Here is a 26,712-nt window from a genome sequence, read left to right as displayed (position 1 = left end):
AAAGAGCACAGAAGGGACCCTTCAGTTAATTACCACAAATCACTGAGCATTATGGGAAGCCCTCCCGGAGAATGGCACTCAAATTGTGTCTCAAATGTCTTCCCCCAGCTCCGCTGCCCTCACACCTCCTCCTTCCATGCCCCCCCCACTTAAAAGGAGGGAAAAAAATGTCTGGACAAAGGCTAAATTGAAGAATATTTCAACCCGAAGGGAAAAAAAATTTCTCTGGGGTCAAATGACAAGGCGAGGAGGAAAAAATAAGTCTCCAGTAAATCAGACTGTAAAATGCCCTGCCCGGATCTCTGACAGGAGCCGGAGCAACAGACAGGAACAGAAACCCAACAGGCTTGCCTAACTTGTTCTGTCTGAAATGAAACCCCTCCTGGAAAAGAGAAGTTTGTAAAGACACAGACACCCAGATTCGCAGCTGATGTTGCCAGCAAAAAAAGAACACAGGAGCAGAGAGTTCCACATATGGAATATTCTTCTTTACCATCACTGATTAAACCACCTAAGGAGCTGCCAACCCCCCCCACCCCCATCTTCAGCAGGACATATTGTAATAGCCAGCCCACCAAAAGGAAAGTACACACCAATCACAGATACTGAGATAGAGGATATTAGGGGAGGACTGAAGGGTAATTCATCGGCTTTTACGTCCCCAACTCAGAGAGGGTAGCTCCAGGGTCTTTGAAGAAAATAATTAAGGCACCGAAGTTTTAGGTAGACAGCAAAATTATTTTCTACAAAATCTATCAAGCCCAGTAAAAGGAAAGCCATTTAGATGATGGGGCTTAGTATTTATACTGATGGTGCATCAAGGGCAGCATTAACTCCCTTAATAAAAATGCCTCCTCAACTTATATTATTCTTAGAACGCAGCAAACAAGAATTATTTTAACAATTTTTTTTGCAGACCAGGCAAACGGAGGGAGAAGTGGCTAAGTTACACACAGGCATCCATGTCTCAGAGAAACAGTCCTAGAGCCACAAGCTGAAAACTGCTGGCAAGATTTATTCATCACAGCACTATTACCCATCACTACTGAAAAAATGGGTCTTAATAGCTATATAGAGAGGTGGTAGCCAGGGAGACCAAGAGCCGAGCTGTAATTAGCAGAACAAATCAGGATGCCAGTTTTAATAACTCCAGAAATTGGTTTAAGACTTCTTTAAAAATGTAAATCTACCCCTAATTATCTGAATGATGACGTGAATCTATTTATAAAGAAGACAAATGCCTCTGGCTGAATTACAGCTCTGAATTCAACTGAAGGGTACAGCTGACATGGCAAGCGAGGGCAGTGCAGTGAGTGTTTTCCAAAGCAGTTTCTGGAACCTGAGACTTAACATTTAATTCCACAGCAAATGTGCTAAGGTGCAGTACATTTAAGTGGGTGTCAACTTGGATAGGCTAAAACTGCGTTACTCGCATAGCAATTTTGAGAAGAAAGGAGCCGAAAGTACATAAAGATTTAGCAAGTACATGAAATTACAGATGGCGGACACACAATACAACTGTACAATCTGCTGCTCTGGAGGTCAGATGAAAATTTGCTTTCACAAGCAAATACACATGTTGGGCTGCAGAACCATGGATGATCTTTGTCTTCCTCTAATGCCTCAGCTATTTATGAGTTATAATATTTAAAAATAAAGTGAAAAGGGAGACCTCCAAAGAGATCTGTGTTCGATAGATGGTGTATGTAGTGTGTACAAGTGACAGAAAGAGGAAAAAACCACTGATACATGAGTGAGCTCTCCAGGTACCATTTCCATAGGTTAATATAAAAATATCTTCATGTGAGTTAAATACATCACACAGCCTAAACATGACATGAGTTATCAACAAATGTTATATGCAGAAATCTCTTAAGACACTATCTTTCATATTTTTCTTTGCACAGTAATTTAGATCCCATCAAGAGAGGCTAAAATAATAAATTTTAGAACAGATGCAAATGAAGATTTGCATCCCCTGCAAAAGGAGGACATCTCAGAAATCTAGTTTACATAGCAGTAAACTAGAAAAACACTTCAGATACTCTCACCAAGTCCTACTCAGGAAAAGCAGTCAAGACAAATATTTATTTCAAAAATACATCAGCTTCTACTCACCAGGGCATGAAATGATGACACAGAAAAGATTCCAAGGCGGCCCATGGCCACTTTTGTGGGTCGGCTTGCAAAAGCAAGCAGCCTTTTGGGGTTCGGCAACTCCCCACCTTGGAGGCTGGCTAAATAACAGCGGTAGCGGAATAGGTCCATCTGGAACTGTTCAAGATTTTGCTCCCAAACAAAGATCTACAATGGTGAAAAGACAGGGGAAAAAAACGTGAGAAAAAAGGAAAACAACTGTTAACTTTATCCTCTGTGGAAGTTACACACTGGTATGCTGTAAAGGCACTGATTACAATCCTAAGGAGCAAACAGGTACCCTACATTTCTCAGGTAATAGCAGGTCCAGTATTACTGTTTTCATAGTTTACGCATTTTTCTACAAAGACCTATATCCGTAGATTCAGTATGGTCAATAGAAAGTGTATCATTAGCTGCTCTGTGTCGGCCCATCATAGATTTCATGTCTGTGGGTATTATAGCCCATGGGTCCAAGCTCTGGGCCACAAAGCCTAGGCACAAGACGTAAAATATGTAGGATTTCCACCACTGGAAGATTATGTGACTTACTAGAGGTTGCTTTTCATAGGAAGACAAAGAGAAAAAGAAGAGTGAGGTGAATTGAAAATCAAAGACAAACAGACCAGCAGCTTTTGGGAAGAGGTTAGGTTGTGGAGAATTCAGGGTGGGGAGTGGAAAATACTAGGTGGTAAAAACCCAGACTCTGTAGTTCCAACCACAGGGTAAGTCCAAGATATTTCCTCATTTTTCAAAGTAGCAAAATAATATCTATCGCCTATGGCTGATGCAATATTTCCATAAGATAATGCAAGAATAAGAGTTGGTTACAGGCTCTGACAGTGAAGGCTCAGTGATGTTAACAATGATATGGATAATGATTAATGGTTGATATCTACTTTTTCACCTTGACTTAAAATATAGTGTTAGTGGACATGTATGTCCACTGCACTGTTCACAACTGCCAAAGGGCAGAACCAGCCCAAATGTCCTCGATAAACACACTTCAGTGTACACATATGATGGAGTAACAGTTGTATAAAAGGAATGAAATACTGACACGTGCCACGTGGATCAAGCTCCAAAACATGCTAAGTGAAAACAGTCAAACACAAAAGGTCATATAGTATACAATTCCATTTATAAGAAACAGAACTGAAATCTACAGTCATTCTGGGGAAGAGAAAAGCAACTGCTTAGCAGGTACGGGGTTTCCTTTGGGGTGATGACAATGTTTTGGAATCAGGCAGAGGTTGTGGTTGCTCAACACTGTGAATGTAACAAATGCCACTGAACTGTACACTTCAAAATGGTTAATGTTATGTGAATTTTGCCTCAATTAAAAAAAATACAGTGTCAGGTAACAGAGGGAGAGAATAGGGAGAGAGAAATACGGAAAACCACATACTGGCCCATTCACCAATTGTTCAACTGTTTAAGAGCATTTATTCACGTAATTATTTGCTAAACATTAGGACTAAGTTTCAAAGGATTATTAGATGGCTATCACTGACTTTAACAAAACAGGTAAATATAAGTCAAAAATGTCCTCTGTTATTTCACTAAATCTTCCCTTCTTAGCATGAAATATACTTATGTTCATATACAGCAATTACATACACATGTTTTAAAACAAGTTCTATTTTTTCTCAATTTAGAATTCCAAATTTATTGAGGGGTCAGAACTGAACCATAGCTGAGCCCCATGACAACCTGATAACGTGGGGAATGAAATCGCATCAGCGAGAGCTGGAAGGTGCCTTGATAAAATTTCTGTCTTTCATTCAATGTAATATTGTTCCCTTTTGCTCATAACAATCCACTGTGAACAATGAGAGAGGAGAACTGCCAGTCACAATACAGAATTTACCAGCCTGGATGACAGGCTGACAGCCAGATAACTGATGATGTGCCGTGATTCCAAGGAGCTGAAAAACTTTTAAGACCTAATGATTTTGCCCAAGTGTAAACACAGGAGAACGATTACCTGATCTAATATAGTTTTCTTCTTCTTTGAATCAGTGACTGAAGACAGCTGCATTTCACCCATTTTCTTCATCTTCTCATCCATATCAATCTTTTGTTCCAGTTTTTTTATCTCCGACTTCAGGAGCCGGAGGGTGTCTTCTTTGTGATGGTGTCTTGCGACGGCAGCTGCACAAGCAGAATGGATGGCGGTGATCCAGTTTTCCAGCTCCGTCTGGCTGGTGGTCTGGAAGAGGGGACACAGGGGCCAACCAAGAGCAAAAAGTCACCTCGTAGGTTATCAGCAGTGAACTAGTACCTTTCCAGAGAAGCAATGGCTGGGAGGCCAGGTGGCAGATCAGATACCCCATGGGTAAGACTAACTTTTGACCTCCTCCTCCAGAGAACCCATAAAATAAGTCAGTGTCGGGTCAGACATCACACCTACCCCCAACCCCTGAGGGCTGTCCAGAATAAAGCTGCCATGTCTGCTCTACCCAATATACTTAATGCACTCACTTGTTACAAGGGACTGAATGTTTGTGTTCCCCCCCACCCCACCCTCCAAATTCAAATGTTGAAATCCTAACTCTCAATATGATGGAGGTAGAACCTTGAAAAGTAATTAGGTCATGAGAGGGGGGCCTTTATGAAGGGTATTAGTGCCCTTACAAAAAAGAGGCCAGAGATGAGGACACAGTGAAAAGACACCATCTGTCAATCAAGAAGAAGGGAACCCAGTCACGCTGCCACCCTAATCTTGGACTTCTGGCCTCCAGAATGTGAAAAACAAATTTCTGTCATTTATAACTCACTCAGTCTCTGGCAGTTTGTTATAATAGCCCAACTAAGGTACTTTGTCTATGTGATAATTCTAGGCAGAGAGCTTCATTTCTAGTAGAGGGTTGCTATGAAGCAAAAGTTGGTTTCCAGGGCACTGGTCAGTTCCAAGGTGAGAATGAGGCCAAGGGAAATTACTAGCCAAGGAAGACAAGAGCCCTGCTCGGGGAGAACTGCTGTGACCCAAATCCTAAGTTGTCATGCCAGAGTTAAGCATGGCACATCTAAGGTTGGCAACTGGTTCAAGTCACCCAAAAGCAATACTGTCTTGGGGACACATGGAAGTATCTATGAACAGTGGCCACCCAGCAGTGCTCCAGTCACTAAAATGGCTGGATCAAAGAGAGACTTAAAGAAAAAGTTGGGTGACCCTGCCAATGGCTAGACAACCTCAAAGTGGGCCTGCTGTGACTCATGCAAAAGTCAGAGAATATTTTGGGACAGTTCACATGCAACAACGAGCTATTATTAACAATTTAGGAACTCACTCAGTGAGTTAGGAGGTATAGACTTTTCCAGGTATCCCCTTAAGCTCAGAGAAGTGTAATAAACATCCAGAAGTTAGCTCAGTGAAAGAAGGAAGGTCTGTTCATCCACTTCAGTTACTCAAATAGCTGCTAACACCACTTTTCATGCACCATACATGGACTTTTGCTTTCACGCATCTTCTTAGGTTTCTAACTCATTTGAGTGATGGTTTGCAAACAACATTCTATTAACAGGACCCTGCCCACACATTACACAGGCACTGAAAGTGAAGTCAAGGTACCATATGAGGATCTATGTTTTTTCTGAATCTCATCAGTGTTGTATTCCAGACAACAAATTCGCATCAAATATTACAAATGGAGTTAGACACCAAAAAACCTAGACAATCCAGCAGTTGTTACGTTTATAACAAAATATTTGCCTGTGTCTAAAGACTTCAATAAGTTAGACCTTCTCATAAAGAAACAGCAAAAGGGTCACCTGATAAAGCCAAAGGAATCATTTTGTGAGGGCTGAGAGGAAGGGGAAGAGGAGATAGACACTGGAAGGAGATGAAGACTCTAGAAGTCAAAGGTAAACACTTACAGGTAGAGAAATTTGGGGAAAAATTGCATGTCTATATGTAAGATGCTTCAACTTTTTAACTTTGCTTCAAATTTTAAGTATTTATCACCCCTTAAAAAGGCATTATCTTTACCTATCACTTTAAAGTTACTCAAGAAAAAGAGAGGGCTTAGGAACCTCCCACATATAATAAAACTACCATGTCTGCTCCTGCTTAGAACAATGAACAAGGTTTAATCTTGGAATTTCTCCGTGCCTCAGCGTAAGTGGGTACTTTGCTATGTGGCTATTTATCCCCTTTGTTATTTATTAGGGAAGGAATCAGCTTAGATGGAAAAATAATCTAGGAGAGATTCTTTTCTAATAGAAAGACTTCCAGAAAGAAAAACTTCCAAGTGATGGGAGAAGATCTGGAGCAACCAGAATTCCTATGTGGTCCGGGCTAGAGAAGACAGTGGCATAATTGATTTGGAAAACCGTTCGGCACTACCTACTGAAGTTTAAGATATGTATGCCTTGTGACCCCCCCAAAATGTACTCTTGGGTATATACTCAACATAAATGCTTTCATACACTCACCAAAATGTTCACATGACATAGTTTCTAATGAGCAAAACTGGAAACTCTCCAACACCTCTCAACAGTGGAATGGATGAATAGTGTGCTGTATAATCACACAATGAAATACTATATAGCTATGAGGATGAAAGCCCAGTAACTACATTCTGCAGTCTGGAGAAATCTCACACACAGAACATTAAGGAAAAGAAGCCAGACACACAAGAGTATAGACTGCAGGATTCTATTTCTAGAAAGCCCAAACATAGGCAAAACTAATGGACACTGTAGAAGTCAGAAGAGCAGTTCTTTGGTGGGAATGGTGGGGAGGGATAGCAACTGGAAGGAACCACAAGGGGGGGCTGGGCTTCTGGGGGTGCTGGCCATCTTCTGCTTCTTGGTCTGGCTGCTGGTTACATGAGAGTATGGCATGGGTGTGACAGCTTGGGAAACTCCATCAAAATGTATACTTTCCTGCATGTATACTCTCATAGGAAGTTTAATAAAAAATCTGTCCAAGGTATATTACCCTAAACTTACATATAATTCTTGTCTAACTGTCCTAAAAATTTTATATTTCGGATTCCATTTTTCACTAAAAATGGCCACTATATGATTGTAATGGAAGTTCCAAACCACATGACCCTCTCCGTGTCCCTTCTCTGACCTCCACAGTGCCTGGCAGTATCTGATAAAGAGCTGGTTCCTTGAGCAGAAACATGCTTTCCCCTTTGTATGCACAGCTAAGTGGAAACAGGAGCTTTTTAGACTTAAGGGGAGCTAGTGTTTTCACCCATTTTAAAAGTACGTGGTGAGGGCATTTCAGCTGTAATCCATGCAGAGGCAGTATGTGCCACTAAGGAGGAGAAGCTAAGTGTCCTGTAAAAAACCTGGCTCACGAGTGCGCCCTGGGAGGCCGGAATCCATTCCCCCAGAAACTGCCCGTGCATCCTGCAGTCATACTCCCCCACTCCCAAGCCCTTCCCACCCAACTCATGGAGTAAGGAAAGGCAGTACAACCTGACATAGTATCTGAGGACTACATGAAAAGCTCTTGAACTCCTAATACAAATTCTGCTAAATACAAGTTATGAACTTAAAATTTTAAAATATTCACCGCGGTTACCAAAGGGAAAGGGTTGGGGGGAGAGAAGGAGATTAGGGGGCATTATGATTGGCACGGAGAAGACAAGTAATGACTCTACAACATCTTACTACACTGATGGACAGTGACTGCAATGGGGTGGCGGTGGGTGGGGGGGAGCGGACTTGATAATATGCATGACTACTGAAACCACAATGTCGCGCATCTGAAACCTTCATAAGATTGTGTATAAATGATACCTTAATTTTTTAAAAAAAGTATTCACCTAGAAGGGACCAAGGTGACCATTTACAAGTGGAGAAAATAAAGCTCAGAGCAAACAGGGCTACACAGTGATTCATTATAAACTCCAATCTCCACCAATACTGTCCTTCACAAATTTTTAAAAATATGTGACATGGCTCCTGAACCCCCGCTGCACACCAACTGCTCTAAAACCCTAGCTCTCCCTAGGGACACAGGAAAATGGAACTTTCCTGCTCCCTCTGAAGTTAGATGTGGCCACGTGACTTGGCTTTCGCCAATGAATTTGAGACGCAACATGTGTCACTACTAAAGAAAAGTCTGATTCACCTCCATTCTCGTCCCTTTGCTGACAGTCATGGAAGCACAGTAGCTTCTCTCAGCCTGTGTCCCCTAAGTGTCCAGGATAAGTACAGATTCACAGCCAGTGGGCCAGCAGACGTACAGCAGGAATGAACAAGTTTGTTAAGCCATGGAGAGTTAGGGTTGCTCCCGACCCACCCTGACTGATACACTAGCTAGGTAGACTTCCTTCAAAGAAAGCAATGCTTTTAAAAGAGTCTGTACGGTTCACTTTCACCCTCCAAGAAGGGCCATAATCTAACAGGTTCTGTAGAACAAGAGCATCTTGTTCTCTTTAGTGAATGAAAGGGAAGCCCTGTCTTCCGCCCACCTGTGAGGATCTCCATGAACTTGCCAAGGGCAACACCCCATTCTGGTGTCACTGCGTTTATGTTAGCCTCCCAGTTAGGAAGCAGAAATGAAGGAAGCTGATACCCATCGGTGGACCTAAACATCCTTTGAAAGGTATATTCAATTTTGGCAAAGCAGATATGCTGGAATTTATTTATTTAAAAGAAAGGAAGATGGTGGTTACCAGGGGCAGGGAGAAGGGGAGAATGGGGAGCTAGTGTTCGACAGCAACAGCATTTCAGATGTGCAAGAGGAAGAGATCTGGCGACGGACGGTGGGGATAGTGGCACAACAATGTGAAGGTGCTTAATGCCACTGATTTGTGCACTTAAAAAAAGTTAAAATATATCTTGTCACAATTTAAACTTCTAAAAAAGAAAAATAAACATACCAAGTCCTAGAATCTAGAGAAAAATATATAGAAAAGTGTGATCACAGCGTTGTGAAAAATTTAACCATCAGCTTTAGCCATTAAGTTTGCCTCAAGCCTTCAAACTCTTTTAAAACCAGTCAGTGGCTGAAGGCAGTTCCATTAGAGAGAATTTTTGCTCCTGCTGTCCTGTCTAAATAACACAGCAGTCTCTGCCATTCTCTATCATTAAGCCCAATCAGTTCTAAGAAGCACAATTCACTAAGTGAGCTTTTCACCAGTTGGTCTTTTTTCAGTGGCACACACGGAACTATGTGTGGATGAGAGGGTGGGCAAAGTCTATGCTGACCCCCGTCAACAGTGACTTAAGTCGAAAAAACTCATGGAACAATTCATGGCAGTTTATAGGCTTAACAATTCAGAGCTGATCACAGCAGACCACTAACTTGATACAATGTTTTTCCATATGGACTCTCCAGGATTTAAATTCTGCCCTGTTGGAAACTACGTTTCAGAGCCCCTAACTCTGCATCATGTTCTTGAACCAGTCGTTTAATTAGAGCCACCAGGTCTACCAAAGGGTCCTTCCTCAGAACCGAGAGGTCAAGACGACAGCAAGACGAGACCCTTCCGCCTTCCTCTACCTGATCACCTTCCATTAAACAAACAGCGGCAGACAGGCCGACAGAATGAATTCTGTGATTCCTCCTTTGCTTTCTGGGGATGCTATAAATACTGTATCAGGTTCAGTGAGGGGAATAAACGAAGTTCTTGCCAACACAGGAATATAATCAGCAAAAAATGCATTTTGCATAAGAGCCCCTTTGAGTGCAGAATTAAGGCAAAGCTCGGGGCTTCATTATGTATTTAAATAGACCTGAATGGAGGATATTCAGTGATTTCAGATAATCAATGGTTTACGTGAGTGGCAGGAAAAGGGAAGTTCATTTTAAATGAGAAATACTAGAGAATACATGCCAGATCTAGGAAACTAAAATTTCAGATAATTTGAGTTTACAGAAGCACAAGCATAATTGCAAAGTAAGTTGAACTTCTTTTTCCCATTGTAAAAAAACAAAAAAGGCAAAGGAATAAAGTTATGTATTTTTTCTGAGGTGAGTTGGGAATGAAGTTCCTATGTGAATTCTTGAAAGTCTTTTTTTTTTCACTGGCTCTCAGTTTAATATATTTTAGAGTTTTATCTATACAGGGCTTAATTAAGCTATCACTTATAATATCTGCAAAAAGAACTTTATGTGGGGTCCCTTCATCCACTGGAGAAAGTCATATAATTGGCACCCCTCTCAACCTCCCCTCCGCAGCCCCTCAGCCACCCAAGGTGAATTCTTTGGAGAAGAGAGGCACCAGACTCCAGGAAGTCGGGCACAAAAGGAGGAGAAACTGTTTGCTACAAACAGGGGAATAAATGGGAGCCTGCTTGGTAAATGGCAATGGCAGATTCGTCTCTGGCAAAGCTGAGCAGCCTCACAGAAAAGGTCAACAAATATTATCCATCAGATTCCCTCAACAAAAGGGCCTTATTTATAGCTCACGCTCTAAAAGAAGCCCCCAGTATCCAGGAAGTTTTCTGGTATTTCACACTTAAATATGATCAGACATTCAAGGGTCACCAAGACCTTTGATGAAAGCCACCAGCATAGAAGGCAGAGACCAAAGCACACAGAAGAAAATGTATCAGGAGAAAAGAGAAACAATGCCTGAAACCATGAAAACTTCCAGAAAATCTGTAATATAATATCCTCATAGACACAGGAGAAGGTAAAGCTGTAAACAAACAAATGCACAGATTGTAATGAAAAGGGATCAGTGATGTAGGGAACAGGGAGGAAGGAAAAGGGAGAGAAAAAGAGGGAAATGAGGAAAGGAGAGATAAGAGGGAAGGGAGATGAGAGACAGAGAGGGACAGGGAGAGGTAGGGCAGGCTTTTACGAATTAAAATATATAATCAAAATCTTTAAAAAGGCAAATTACTATGAAGAATCAAAAAGCTAACGATAAGGAAATAATTCTAAAGCCTCAAAAGAGAAAATAGAGCACAGAGGATAATCAGAAATGAGAATGGCATCAGAAAAATATGTGAACAAAGGGGAAAAATTTCCAAACCAAAATTCCAAATGATTCAAAGAGAATTCAAGTAAGAAACAGAATGAAAACATTGTCAGATATGAACCATTTTGAAGGACACTTTTAACAGGGTTTTGGGGTTTTGTTTGTTTGTTTTAATGAAAATGTGTAAGTTAATGAAGAAAAAAAGACCTGTAATCCAGGAATCTAAGGTGGTGAAGGGAAATTCCGGAGGGACTGTTATGTACGAGGCCTAGAAAACAATCAGATCGGAGCAGAAGGGTGATGGGCCATGGCAGTCAGGCTCCAGGGGAAAAAAATAGTACTGGTCAACTACCCAACAAATTGGAAATTTAGAAAATATTGCTAAGTAATCAGAAAAATCAGCAAATTGAACGGGAAAAAGAAAACGAGTCAGTCATTAAGTACAGGGGGAAAAAAAAGTTCAAGAAAGGAAATAAAATGACAGTGTCCTATTTGGCTCAGCAGCTAATACTATTTATATGGTCATATAACATGGTGACAGCCTAACAGGGATTACTGATTTAACCCAAAATTTTCATATAATTATACAGGAAGAGGAAGAAAGGAGAATTTGTATATAATACAGCTAAATATTCATCTACCATAACAGAAAGTCAATAGTTCATGTCCAAGGCATATTAAGAAATAGTATACGCATGTTGGTGAGGAATGAGGGTTAATGCAAGAAAAAGCAAAACAAAACATCCAATTCAAACAGCGGAGGATACTTGCTTCAGAGAAGTGAGGTTGGGAGGAGAGGGTAAAGAAGGATGAGAAGAGAATGTCACTTCATTCTTTTAAGGTTCATTGAATTCCTTAAAACTATGTTTCCATATTGACTAAATACAATTTGTAAAAATGTACGAAGGAAGATGAACACTGTAACACATTATTTAGATGATACATAATAGTATACAAATTAAAATCTAGCTCAGTCAGAATTAAATCTCCCCCTGTACTTTTAACATATGTGGGGAAACCTCTGAACACACTAATAGTAGGGCAGGACTGCAAATGATCACCACCCTATCTATTCATTACATACCTTGACATCCATACTCTCCATCAATACTCTCTTAAGAGCTAGACAAATAGGGCCCCATGCTTTGAAAAGCCCTTCTCTGGTGCCTGGAAAGGGCAGAGTCCACAAAGGACCCCTATATACTTTGTCCCCTTCAGGGAACTCTCTGACCCTGTCTCCCACATGTGGCAGCAGTAAGATGCCCTAAGAAGCTCTTGGACATGAGTCTGTGGCTAGTGGGTCATTCCCACTAGCACATCTGGTATTTCTTTCACTAGATTACATAAGATTGAGCCACCAGAAAGGTACTGACAAGCTCTGGGTTGAGTCAAATTCTTTTAACAGATTAAAAAAATTCTGCCCAGGGCTTCACACATTCTAGAGTTGGCCCTTCTTCACAACTAATCCATGCCAAAACCGAAGTTAAATATTTCTAAAGTGGCTGGCTAGAGGCAGGCATGTGATCTGTGGTGATGGAAAAACAGGACTTAGCTATAGACTAAGTCAACACTTAAACCAACAAAGAGAACAAAGACCAAACATTCAATTTGCCACACTTGCAGATAACATGAAGTTAAGAGGGCTATAAAAACCAAAGATCAAATCAGAATTCCAAAATGATTTCAATAAGTTCATTAGAAGGACAAAAACCGCACAGAAAATTTCAAAGAGATAAATTTCAGTTCTGCATTTGGAGTTTTTGAAATATCTTATTAAAATAAGATGAGAAAAGGCCTTGTTGGGTAAGAGTTGATGCCAAGGGTTTGATACACCACAAGCTTGGTATGAGTCAACGGCTTATTGTGGTTTCTAATAAATTAAGGAATTGACACAGTATTGTGGAAGAAATGAGAGGAGCAGGAACCACCATGCAGGCTGCACAGGGTGGACCCCACAGAGGACTGGGTCTTGGGTTCCGAAACCCAGTTACCAGGAAGAACATCAAGAAGAGAACTCGATCATGGAGAGGATGGCTTGGCAATCTCAGGAAAGGATGCTTGCTGAAGCAGAAGACAGGGGACAAGGCAAATGAGAGCTGTTTTCAAGCATGGTTTAAAAGGTTATAAGAAAGAATAAGCAGACTTGCTTTTGACTCTAGGGGAGAATATGGAAACAAAGGGAAATGGCAGGATCATCAGAAAGAATGTATGATTTCAATACGATGAAGAACTTTCTAGAACTTGCAGCTAGTTAACAAAGCAGATGGTTGAAGAGCTGGGAGCTTCCCAGGAGTGGAAGCGGTCATCCAGTGGGCAGGCCAATCAGTTGTCAGAGGCCTTGCAGAGACGGCACATGCCTTGAGCAGGAGGCTAGACTTTGCTCAAGTCCAAGTTACTAAACTTTGCTCTAATGTCTCTTCTACCAAGCCCACTTGGCATTCCCTTGTGAAAGATGATTTACAGACTTTTCCCTAGCCTGGCTGCTCTCATCCAGGGCATGTGCCAGTGACTTTCGTCAAGTGTGAGTCTGATACACAGAACCAGACATGGCACTTCAACATAACTCTCCAGAGCCTGATAAAACTCAAAGTCTTAGACTTCACAGGGAAGCCACACTTAACTTGAGAAAGATACTCATTTAAGAGAAGGACAGGGAACTAGATTCTTTTATAATGAAAGTGATAACTATAATATTTAATGGGCACTTACTATCAAACTACTATCACATCCAAGCCCCAATTCAACATAAATGGTGTAAACACTATCCTTTTTCTAATTAGCTTGTTTTTAATAAACATGCTATACTCTCATACAAGTGACTTTCTAAATCATAAGAAACTTCCTATGGAAAGGCAATGACCCCTCATAAAGAATATTTTCTATTTCTACACTTCTTTAGATATATAATTGCATGTGGTTTTCTACACAATCAGGTATCATTCTTACTCTGCCTGCTAACTATGTTCCCAAGGCATTTAATAAAGGAATTAAACTATTATTGGGTTATGTTACCACAAAAGTCACTGAGCTTTTTGATGGTATGGGACACCCTCCAGTAATGGATGAAGGAACACCTGAGAGGAAATGGTACTTTGTAGGTGGTAGGCACTGTTCCTGGCTTCCAGCTGGAGGGAAGAACTCTAATTAAAATAGTTGAATGCAGGAGCTATAGCTTCCCTCTGCAGACAGCACAGCACTTCCTCTATATAAGCTGCTCTAACATTCATGCCCATTCCCACCCCCATCCTGCACACAAAACCCCTTTTCTACTTGTGCTGGTAACATGAGTCTCCTTTCCATGAGCAAATCTGAGTAACAGCATCAGATCAGCAGCACACAGGCTCTGTAAACTGTGTGCACAGAATTGAGCCCTGGGGCTGGAATAACCTACAAATTATTTCCATAATCATGGCTGATCTTGCTTTACCCTCACTCCCTATACACACAGGTTTCTTTCAGATTTGGCCCCTCGATAGTCATGTGGATTACAATAAGTAGATGGTAGAAAATGCCCTCATGGATCCCAAACAGCAGTAATTTCCTCTGAAAAGGTTCATTTTGTTGTCTATCCCACATAAGCAGCATAAAAATTTCACCAGACAAGAGAACACAGAGGTTTTCATGAATAAGGTTCTATGTTGCCACAGAAGAATTTTATTCCACGTGACCTATTGGGTATGTAGATTCTACTAGTAATTTTACAGCCATGAAGGTCCTTCCAAGTGAAATTCACATCAGCAATGTGTAAGTAAAAAGAACATCCTGAAATCAGACTATCATTTAATCTGTGTAGTAAAGCAGGAATGGCCAAAATTGAGTTACAATTTTGAGATATTCACACATACAGTGGCTTAATTCTAAGGAAGAGAAAAGGTTCTTTTTACTATGGTCAATGATTTTTGCCTATAGAAATAGTATGGGATAAATATTATATTGAGACAGTGAGAGGCTTTGGAGAAAGAGTAGCTTGGTCTGAATCCAGTCCCAATACTTAGTAACTATCATGTGATTGGCAAACAATTATTAGACTTTGTAAGCCTCAGTGTCACCAAATGGGGTACACAGTCCCCATCAATTGATTAAAATATGGATACACAATCCAACTCACTGATTGCTTTAAGAATTAAATGTATCTGACCTTGTAAAACACTTTCAATATGGTGACATACCATAAAGGTTCAGTAAAAGATAGCCGCTGATACCACAGTGTTATTACTGTTGTTATTGTTAGAGTTATTAGGCATTTCCTCATTTCCAAGTTATCCAATTAATAAAAAGCCATACCAGATACAGAAAAATAATGGTTTACAAATTTTTAAAAAATAGGATACACAAAACACTACCTATGAAGGAAGACTTGAGCAATAAAACCACATTAAAATTAAAAAACTTTCAGTATAATAAAGGATATCTTTAGCCAAGTAAAAAGCAAGCTACAGAGTGGAAAAAGCTATTTGTAACGCATATAACCAATGAGATGATATTAAAAATATGTAGAGCACGGTCATGAATCATCAAGAGAAGAGAGACAACCCAATGGAAAAACTGGCAGAAGATCGATGTAAGCACTTCAGAAAGATTATACTGAAATGGTCATCAAACCCATGAAAATGTGCTCAAATTTACACTAATAGCTTAAGAAAGAAAAAAAATGGTCTGACAATACCAAGTATGGCCAAGGATGAGGAACAACTGGAATTATTCTAGGCTGCTGACGGGAGGATAAATTATTTTAATTATTAAAATTAATTGAATTTTAATTTGGAAACTTGTTGGCAGTATCTAGTAAACCCAAATGTGTGCATATAGCCAGGACACAGTGATGCCAGTCCCAGGTGTGTGCCAATAGAAATGTGGACACACATATCCTGAACACAGATACAAGAGTATTCATAGCAACACTGCTCATGCTCCCCCAAAACCATGATCAACCCAAATGTACCTAAGGAAAGGCTGCCATACATCCCAGGTGGCCTGGGGCTGTTGCAATTTATGCCTGTTTTCTTGGCATAATTGTTAATAGTGCTGCTATAACTCTCAAAAATTGTCTAGTCTCTAAAATGTCCTGGTGAATCCATCAGTGGCAATGGGAGAGTAAGGACTTCAAAAAGTTGCTCCTCTGTAAAACCAGTAAGAACACTGGCAAAAATTGTTAGATTCAACTTCTTCAGCACTCTGGAAATTAATTTGGTCTCCCAACAATCTGAGGTGCACGTGTTGGGGGAAAATGGCTTAATCTCAGTAAGGATAGCAAGTCTGAAGCATTTCAGCTTGCCTTATTCCCAATATCATATGAAAACCAGCAGTCTAGCAACCACTAAAGGGGGCAGAATTTGTTAGAATTTTCCAAAAATTGTTAGAATTTCTCAGAGAATTGTCATGATCTGACCATTTGGCAATTTACACGAAACCTCCATTCAGAGAGCTTGTTGCTATTTGACCTAACTCAGAACTCAATTACACAAATAGCCTTTACTCCTTGGAAAGCTGGTGGAAAACAATCAGTGTCAACTATTTAATATCACAGCTGCCTGATGTAGCAATGACTGGAGGGGGGAGGCAGGGGAACTGACTAGAAACTTTGGGAAAAGCTGGGGAATAAAATATCTATAAGATACACTTAGTCCTGGAAATCTAGAAGGTCACATACATATACAGAACTGTGCACATGCCTAAAAATCCCCAAGAAGGCCCTACACTCACCCTTTCACTGACCTTGAGACTCTGTGCAAGCAGAGGTGCACCAAGGGTGCCTGAGTGTTGAAGGCAGACACACAAGGGTCCTCTGGAAAAACTGGAAGACTAATTGCATCCAGGGACTTAGGGAAATCTCACCAATCATTAGCTGACCACCAAACTAACTGAGCAGAGACTTCAACGGCCACACATGGCAAAGAATAAAGATTTTACAGATTTCAGGAAAGTCACTGACAAGCAACAACAGTAATCAATACCACCAAACCACTGGGGTGAGGCTGGGAGTATCCGATTTCAAGAGCACCACATTATATTATTTAAAATGCAGTTTTCAACCAAACATGTATGAGATACATAAAGAAACAAGAAAGTATGGCACACACAAGGAAAGAAGCAGTCAATAGAAACTTTCCCTGAGGAAGTTCAGATGGTAGACTGCTTAAACAAGACATTAAATCAACTATTTTAAATATTTTAGAAGAACTACAGGAAACATGTCAAAAAAAGTAAAGTATGAGAATGATATTTCACCACATACAGAATATCAATAGAGAAATTTAAAAAAATACAAATTCTGGAGTTGAAATGCAGAATAATTGAAGTGAAAAATTCACTAGAGGGGCTCAAGAGCAGATCTGAGCCAACAACAATAAAAAAAGAATCAATGAACTTGAAGTAGGTCAACTAGGATTATCCAGTCTAAGAAACAGAACAAAAAAAGAATGAAGAGGAGCAGAGTCTCAGAGACCTGTGGGGCACCATCAAGCATACTGAAGTAAACATAAGGGGAGTCCCAGAAGGAGGAGAGAGAAATGGGCAGGAAGATTATTTGAAGAAATAATAGGTGAAAACTTTCCAAATGTGATATAAACACACACACATCTATACACCTAAGAACCTCAATGAATTCCAGGTACAATAAACTGAAAGAAATTAATACCTAGACATAATCATAATCAAATTGTTTAACGACAAAGAAAAAGTCCACACAGCAGCAAGAGAGAAGCAGCTAATCTATACAAGGGGTCCACCTAAGATTAACAGCTGGTTTCACATCAGAATCCATGGAGGCCAGGTGGCAGTACCATGATATTTTCAAAGTACTGCAATAGGACTGTCCATCACGAATTCTATAGCCAGCAAAACTATCCTTTCAAAAATGAAGGAGAGTTCTGGTGTGGTGTATCACAAGTGACCACACTCAAAAGATTCCCTATAAAAGCTAATGGTACCTCTGAAGTGATTAGCAGGTTAGCATTTTTTAATAAGTGAACAGTCAAACCTTAGAACTTTAGGTACAAAGCTATAATAAGATGAGGAAGAGGGACCAGGTACAGCTAGTCACTTCTGGGATGTCATTATTTAACTTATGAGTAATACTGCAAGAGAATATATTATGATAAAAAATTTTGACAGCTCAAATCATGTCTAAATTAAGGAATTCATGATCCCTTTCTAAAGCTGTACACAAAAGGTATTGAGATTGCTCTGAAAAATCTTCCAACCCACAGCAAACAGAACAAGTTTCTCAAATTCAACTCACACCAAACCTTCACTTCAGAACCCTCTGGGTGAGTTCTCTTCATTTCTACATTCAATATACAGTTGACCCTTGAACAACACGGGTTTGAACTGAGTGGGTCCACATATATGTGGATTCTTTTCAATGAATACAATACCATAAATGTATTTCCTCTTCCTTAAGATTTTCTTAATAACATTTTCTTTTCAGTAGCTTACTTTATTGTACGAATACAGTATATGATACACAGAACATACAAAATATGTGTTAATCAACTGTTTATGTTCTCAGTAAGGCTTCTGGTCAACCATAGTTAAGTTTTCAGGGGAGTAAAAAGTTATATGCAGATTTTTAACTGCACAGGGGTTGGTGTCCCTAAAGCCCAGGTTGTTCAAGGGTCAACTACAGTTGATTTATCATTCAACCTTTTGTTTCTAGAATATACAAAAGATAAAACCCATCATGAAAAGGAAAACACAGTGGAGAATGTAGGCAAGAGAGGAAGATATGTGGTACAGATGTCTGAAATGCCTGTGAAGGAAGTGCCCCACAGACCTGAAAGAGGAAGGCATCGCCTAGGGAGTTGCTGAGGCAGAAGACGAAGTCCTTCTTGGGGTGCTCAGGCACAGCCTGCACAATGCTGTTCTCCACCCAGACGGCGTGCTTGGGGATGCTGTTGTGGTCTATGCCGGACCGGCCATCACTCTCATAGAAAAAGAGCGTGCACCCTGGGAAACAAAACACAGGTCTGCATGAATATCCGGGGCTTGTGCAACACAGAGTCTGCAGTAGGAACTGCGGCTTGTCCTGCACAGGAAAGGGTTGGAAATGAAAGTAGATGAAACCTAGAGAGTAAGACAGTGGGGCTGTGCTTGCACTGAAGTCCTGCATGGGATCAGAGCAAGGCAAAGACACTTAACTCACAGTTGAGATTCTTAAATATCAACCTACCTGCGACTCTTTCATGCATACCCTCAAGTTCAAGAACCTTACTTTCTGTGTTACAATGTTTCATGACAGGCATATGGGGCATAGGTATATGGGGGCCTTGTGGCTCCACTGGCCACTGGTGACTGGAAACACAGTTTTACATATCAGAACTGCATCTACTGCTGTGTGAGGGCTGGTCCCCAGTATGTCTCACATGATATGCAATCAGGAAACTCAATTTATTGGGTTTCTTGATTATGCCCTTGAAGAAAACAATTTATAATAGTGGCTTGAGGTGTTTTGAGGATAAGGAAAGAAATGATAGATTTTTTTTTTAAATCTCAGATCCTTTCTACAAAATGTTCTTCTAGAAATAAACTGTGTCCTTGTTCCTACTGAATGAAGAAATGGCACGGCACACCTATGAAGGCCTGGGGGAAGCCAGAGGCCTGGTCCACACTTAATTACACTGTGAAACTAGTAAGACAGAAGCAATAAAAACCTTTCCTAGATTTGTGGTAAGGTGGCTCCAGTAGCTACCCTCCATTGTCACCTAAACATGAGGCTTGCTTGAATGGTAATTACTAGCTGAACACTTACCCTCAACTCATTGAAACCAGTTTCAGGAGAAGCTTGGGCCCCACTTTGAGACTCTTAACTTCAGCATAAGCCACTCAGTCAATTTTCAACATCTTACAAGAAGCAAAGGCCACACTTCATGTGAATTGCAAAGCCCTGCAAATACAGTCTGTTCAGCTACAAGGAGAGTTTCCATAAAGCAAATGGGCTTATATGTCATCTGTAATGTAGGATGATGGGATCCACGCAGAAGTCGCAATAGTTCATAGGCCATTTTCCCTAGCCCATAATATTTCACATTTGCATATAATAGCTGCTGAATAAAAAGTCCCCAGCATTCTGGTACAAAACACCCACTCATCTCACAGTTTTTCCCTTGGTGTAGTTTAACCAAAAGCGTTGCTTAAAATTCCTATTGTATGGTGCTCCTGAGCTTTACGATTTCGTGTGTTGTTTGTGTCTCCATAACTCAGGAGTTTCAATTATTCCTTCTACCCACTGAAGTTATCCCTTTTTTGTAAAGGTAAAGCCCCATGTTTTCTTTGGTACTTACTGTTAGAAAGATGTTAACTAGATGAGTATTTTCAGCAGGATGTTTTGTGTTTTTCTTTTTTTTAGTTTTGGGTTAAAAAGTCATATTAAGATTTAATTACATTACCAATCAAGTAGTCTGCCCCAACCTTATTTTTCCCATAATCCCTTTATTTTGAAGATCTCAAGTCTTTTCAGGAACACATACATCATACAGCAGAATCATTTGTACCTCCTGCTTCCACTTCTTAAACTAGCATGGACTGAGAGATAAATACAAGAGGAAAATAAAAACAAAAGGAGACCCTATATTCCTCCAAATCAGAGGTTCTTGAGGTGGGACAATTTTGCCCCATATGGGGCATCTGTCAATGTGTGGAGACATTTTTGGCTGTCCCAGATTGGAGGTGTAAGGTGGGGGAAGATCCTACAAAACCCAGAAGAGCCCCCACAGCAAAGTTTTATCTGGAATATAACAATAGTGCCCCTCTTGATAAACCCTGCTCCAAATAATCTTTAGGACTAATACTATAGTAATGGCCAGCAGATTCTTAACAGAAAAAGAGCAAAACAGCTTAACCCCAGGCTGAGAATGGAGAATGAAGGCTGTGGCTAATGAATATGGGGACATCCACAAATTCCAGCACGACACACATTGGACATTTTATGATCTTCTCAAATTGCTGTTTTAAAAATTTTTCAACTTTAGTTTACAATCACCCATGACAGTAGGTGGTTAAAATCAGCTTTTATTCTAATTATCTACTTGCTTCAATTTTAAGACTAACATGAAGCAGCAAATCCAGGAACCACGTGTTCCCTGAAAACAGTCCATTTACCTTCATCTTCACTTGAACATAATGTGTACCCTCTTCAGTTGTCAACACAGACATTCCAGTGACTAATTCTAAATGAAATATTTAAAAAAAAAAGAATTATTCTATCTAAAGTGAAAGAATCTTTGGAGAAATCTCTGCCCCATAGTCCCCAGGTGCTCTGTTTCTTTATTTCTCAAATTCCAAGGGCTATTAAGAAAAAGTCAGCAGCAAGTCCTGCCTTTGAGTGGCAAGGATAAGACCCGAGTGTGTCAGTATATAATGGGGATCTGTCAGGATTAAGAAGTGAAGGACTCTGTGCCTCTGTGTTCTGGGCCCGGATCCTGACAGACCGTGTCACTCAGCTCTGGGTCACTGGGGAAGCGAAGGCTCCCTCCTCTAATGGGCTCATGCGCTGTGCTCCACCGACTGCACTCCGGCTTCCTGTGTCATTTAGTCTCTAAGGGAATGGCAGCAACAAAACAGCACCCTCTTCCATGTCCCAAGGAAAAAAATAGCCTAATTAATGTTATTCTATGACACTAACACCACTATTCTTGAATTCAGTATAAAAATCACCTGGGAAATTTCACAAATTCAGTTCCTGTCAATCTCTTGGGCTGGAATAATCTCCTAAAATTCCTGTGTTGAAGTCCTACCCCAGTGCCTTGGAATGCGTGGGCCCTAACTGAGTAAGGCTGCTGTCCTGATAAGAAGGGGGATTTGGACGGGTACAGAGGGGAAGCCCACGTGAAGATCCTGAAAGAAGACAGCCACCTATAAGCCAAGGAGGCCTCAGAAAACACCAACCCTACTGACATCCTGACCTCACTCGCCCAAGCCCCTGAACTGTGAGAAATACATTTCTGTTGTTTAAGCCACCCAGTCTGTGGTACTTTGTTACACAGCCCTAGTACAGGGACAAATACAGGGCCTCACCTCCGATCTTTGAGACTTGCTGAGCACGGGTGCACGCCTCAGGTGACCATGATGTAAAGGGGCTGCTGGTCAGGTTAACAGCTCAGCCTTCGTTAATAAAATAAACACAGCAGGGAAGAGAGGTGGCCATGCCCAGGGAGGTAGGCACTTAGGGGAGGAGCCAGATGTGGAAGACAGGAGGCCTTGCCTCTGCACCTCTTCCCACCCAACCCGCCACAGCAGAGTGGCTGGCATGACCCAGGCCCCTCAGGCATGGCCCTACAGTGACTCCAAATGATGCCAAGGCAGATACAACTAGAGCAGTTCTTCAACATGCTCACGGAGGACCGATCTGTGTCTCACAAGCAGGACCACTGGATCAAATAAGTCTGTTTCGGTCTCCAGTGGAAAACAAATATCAAAGTGTGTATGTATGTATGTATGTGTGTGAATTGACAGGACTGTCTCAAATGTAACATTCTTATTTCATATCAATGTTCAAAATTTAGTATATAATTTACATATACTCTGATATTTGATTTAGCATGAAAATTTTTAATTTAGTATCAATACTTCACATGGTTTTCCACAGAAAAAACTATGATGGACAGAATTCTGCCATTTTTTTTTCCAAATTTTGAAAACAGTAAGGCAGACTTTCAAATGAGAAAAGGACATGGGGAAGAGCCTGACCCTTCGCAGGGCCTTCCTGGCAGAGGAGCAGGGGAATGTAAGGACACAGCAAGGTTTTCATTTATGTGGAATGTGATTCTGAAAACTGGACATGAGAGGAAGATGGCATCCCACCTTAAAAATGCGGCAACATTAAGATACACAGGCCACGTGGCCGAAGGAGAGGCTGCCATGCTCTAGCCCACATGAGAAGAGGGTCCTCCGTGGGACCATTGGCTGCTCCCCAAGGGGACAAGCCTGCCTTCCTCCTACAGCAATCAGATGCCCAGTGCTCAGCAGGGCCCACAGTCACCTGGGAGGAAAGCAGCCCTTCCTGCCTCTCCTGCAGCTATGGACAACTCGTGTTGGCCCTTGGATGCCAGCATAAGTGATGCAGGCTACTTCCAGGTGGTGCCCTCAGGGCAGACGGATACACCCGCCACTTCTGCATTCTCCCACTGGAATGTGGACCGTGGGGTGAGCTCTCTTGACCATGAGAATTAAGATAAGGCTCTGAGAATTGTCTGAGCAAGAAGACAGAGGAGCCCGGGTCCCTGGATGACTTCGTAGGGCAGAGTCACCACACAACCTTAGACAGTCTACCTCTGGCAAGTGGGAAGGAAATAAAGTTCCACCTGTTTCAGGCACTGTCACTGTCAAGCTCTATGACGTGAGCAAAACATATCACCCAGTCAACATGCTCCCTTCCTGTTTCCCCAGAAATGAAATAACAGCAGGCACCACTATGTGGAGTCCACCAAAACCCTGTCGTCCCTAGGGGTTGGTCTACGCATCCCGTGCAGAGTTCTGGACTATTCCGTGCCTCTAGGATTGGATGTTCCCACGCCAACCACACTGGGTGAAATCCAGTATCAAATGGTCTGGTGAGTGCACCATACCTGCTAAGCCCAGACTTCTTTCTGCTGCGTTTGCCCTTCATACTTTTTACCCCATCTAACCTGTCCTGCCACATACTAACCCTGCTTCAAATCTAACTTGTGACAAAACCTAAGTGGGCTTCCAGTGCTCCTTTTTTTTAAGACACAGAGCTCACAAATGTGTTATAAATCCTATACCAAGACACATGCAGACATGCACAAGAACAAACAAACATACTTTAAAAATGTTATGTCAAGTGACAACAAACACCAACATACAAAAAGTACTCTAATTAGTGACACATTTTAAAATGTGTCTGTAAAACACTGACTTTTTCAGAAACATCATGGCTAACACCTTCTATTAAGCATCAGATTGAACCTATGAAATCAGCAATATTCTGTCATTTTCTTACCTAAGAAACTGTAATTGCACAGGATTCAAGTTAATGACTTTCCCTCAAAAACCATCACTTTGGGAGGCACTTTAGTAACTTAAATGATTCCAAAAAAATTTTTTTTGGAACACATCCCTTTGAACTGTCATCCGAACCAGCTGTATATATGAGAAAACTAGACGTGTGATGCCCCTCTAGCTTAACTGTGAAAGAGTCAAGAAAATAAAACAACAGTGGTAGGAGGCAGAAGTGGGTAGTTACTAGCCAAGGGACACAGAGCTTCAGTTCGGTAAGATGATTAAATTCTAGAGATCTGCTCTGTAACAGTGTGCCTATGATCACCGATACTGTAATGTCACCTGAAAATTTTTTAAGAGGATAGATTGCATGTTAAGCATCCTCCCCACAATAAAATAAACATTTTTAAAGTTAGCATAAAATAAAAATTCTATGCAGTTAAGAAACATCACTTGCACAGGTCACCACGGGGCTCAGGGTGTACAGGCACTGGGCGCCCTGTCGCCTACCTTTCAAGGACACCCAGTAGTGCTTCCATTTCCTCCGGGTGGCCGACTCCACCTTCTTGTTCTTCTTGTGCACCAGGAAGTTCTTGACCGCCAGGGCACCGGCCTTGCGCACCGTGCCCTGTGCGGCTGTGAGCAGGATGTCCGACTGGCCCGGGGAGCTCAGGGTGCCGCTGCTCTGCTCGTCACTATGCGCGGAGCCGGCCTCCTCCAGGCTCTCACTGTTGGTGCTCATCTCCAGCTCCCGTCGGAAATTCTCATACACCCCCTGGCGGGCCGCATCCCCGGTGGAACTGCTGCCACTGTCGCTGCCCACGAAGGCACGGCTGGGGGGGGGCGAGTAGCTGGAGTTGGTGGCATTGGATCGCCTGGACAGGAGGTCCGTGTCGGTGGTGGCCCCTTCAATCCCACTATCTGCAAACTCACTGCCCTCACCTGTGTTAACATCCTTGGGAGCCGAAAGGGAGAAAACAGAAGACATGCATCACGCAGAGAAGCAACCCAGGAGCTCTGGGGGGCAGCCAGGGGCTGCGCAGCTGCAGGAGACACACAGGGTATGGCTGCTCCCAGTCTCTCCTGGACCAATTACTCCTCAACGCCCAGACCCACACAAACCCAAGTTGCTTGCACAGCAGCCCAGGTAAACCATTAAGTCACCCCAGCATGAATTAGAACAATTTGGAATGTTCAAGACATTTTTAAAAATTAAAATTATAAAAAAAAGAAAACAAGGAGCTCAAGGAGCCTATCATTTATCTAGCTTTGATGATTAACTAATTGGCAAATCAGCTGTTAAGTTTCTCCCACCACCATGCTGAGCGCTCACTGCCTCACCCTCAGCAGGTTGCCTGGATCTCCAGGAAATTCTGCAGGTTGATTAGTTAGCTGTTCCAAAGGTAGGGGGTAACAGTGGATAACAAGGTCTTTAGAGCTGATAGCTTTTTTTAAATAAAGGGCCTGGTTAAGAGTCTATTTTATAATGTGGTGAATAAAACAGTAAATCATGCACCACCTCACCCACTCACCCAGCAAGGACCCACATCCCAGGAGCAGGTAAGAGTCCTCATGCTCTGATGAGCCTCCCTTCTTGAAAACAAGGTAGCTCTCACTTCACATTGAACTAAGTCAGTCTGTGGGGCCCACAGCTACAAGGCAGGCTCTCCAATTACCTTGCCCTTTCAAAGCCGGGACGCTAGGAGCCCCAAACAGGCTACTCGGAGCCCCTGGGCCAAGTGACAACTTGGGGCAACTGCCAAGACTCTGGGGGTATCAATTCCCAGTTTAAAAACACTTGGAATTTCCAAAACACTGCCCTAGCTCTCAAGTTGAACATTTCCAGGACACAGACAGGTCTGTTCTTAAAGCAGAATCTTAATCGCTCTGAAGTGCTACAGGTATTTCCATAAACAATAATTAAATAATGGTAGTAATCAAGGGACGATAATGACAGCAATATTAGATCAGACAGCTTAATAGTCTTAAGGATAAGAAATTAGTCTGGTTTTTCTCAAAGGAAGAGAATGGGAACATAGAAGAGAAGGCAAAGGAATACACAGTTTGAGGGTTTAAACACTTTTTAAGCCTTTAGCCTCATAAATAGCTAATTATGGTTTGAAAATGTAAAAACTAACAGGCTATTCTGAATTGCCACAAAAATGAATGCTTTGTGCATAAATCTTTGCTGAGAGGCAATGGGCCAGGATGAGCAGAGCTGCAAACTAGTATTGTCCTGCATGAGGCCTGGGCAGGTGCTGGGCCCCTATCACTAAGCTTGTCACTTAGTCAATTCTGTTAGGGCCTCGAAGTTCACCTTCATAGTGAAAAGACTGTAAGTGAACAATTAAAAGATGGACATAAGCAGATGGGAACAATCAAGAGGCAACACAGAAAGGCGAATACTGCATGATTCAGTAAAATGCAGTATCTAAAAATGTCGAACACATTGAAACAGGGTAGAACAGTAGTCGCCAGCAGCTGCAGGGTAGGGAGGAAAATGGGGAAATGCTGGTCGAAGAGTACACACTTTCAGTTATAAGAGGAGTAAGCTCTGGACATCTAATGTACAGCATGGTGTCTATAGTTAATAATACTGTATTATATACTTGAAATTTGCTAGAGAATAGATCTTAAGTTTTCTCACCACAAAAAAAAAAGGTAATTATGTGAGTTGATGGAATGTGTTAATTGACTCGACTGTGGTAATCACTTCACAATA

The 26,712-nt window shown here is 41.5% G+C and overlaps 1 protein-coding gene across 12 annotated transcripts in view; it reads right to left on the bottom strand.

Annotated features, from left to right (window-relative positions):
- TIAM1 (TIAM Rac1 associated GEF 1) overlaps window positions 1-26,712 on the bottom strand; it is a 393,313-nt gene that overhangs the window by 94,245 nt on the left and 272,356 nt on the right. For all 12 annotated transcript variants that reach the window (XM_073231434.1, XM_073231433.1, XM_073231432.1 and 9 more), the window contains 4 exons: window positions 24,501-24,945; window positions 18,808-18,980; window positions 4,124-4,348; window positions 2,119-2,304 (listed from right to left, as the gene is read on the bottom strand). In XM_073231434.1, the coding sequence (XP_073087535.1) occupies window positions 2,119-2,304; window positions 4,124-4,348; window positions 18,808-18,980; window positions 24,501-24,945 (1,029 nt within the window). The remainder of the gene's footprint in view (window positions 1-2,118; window positions 2,305-4,123; window positions 4,349-18,807; window positions 18,981-24,500; window positions 24,946-26,712) is intronic.

The sequence above is a fragment of the Manis javanica genome, chromosome 3 (genome assembly GCF_040802235.1).
Source record: "Manis javanica isolate MJ-LG chromosome 3, MJ_LKY, whole genome shotgun sequence".
NCBI lineage: Eukaryota > Metazoa > Chordata > Mammalia > Pholidota > Manidae > Manis > Manis javanica.
Note: the sequence above shows the minus strand (reverse complement) of the source record. Positions and strands in the feature narration are given on the sequence as shown.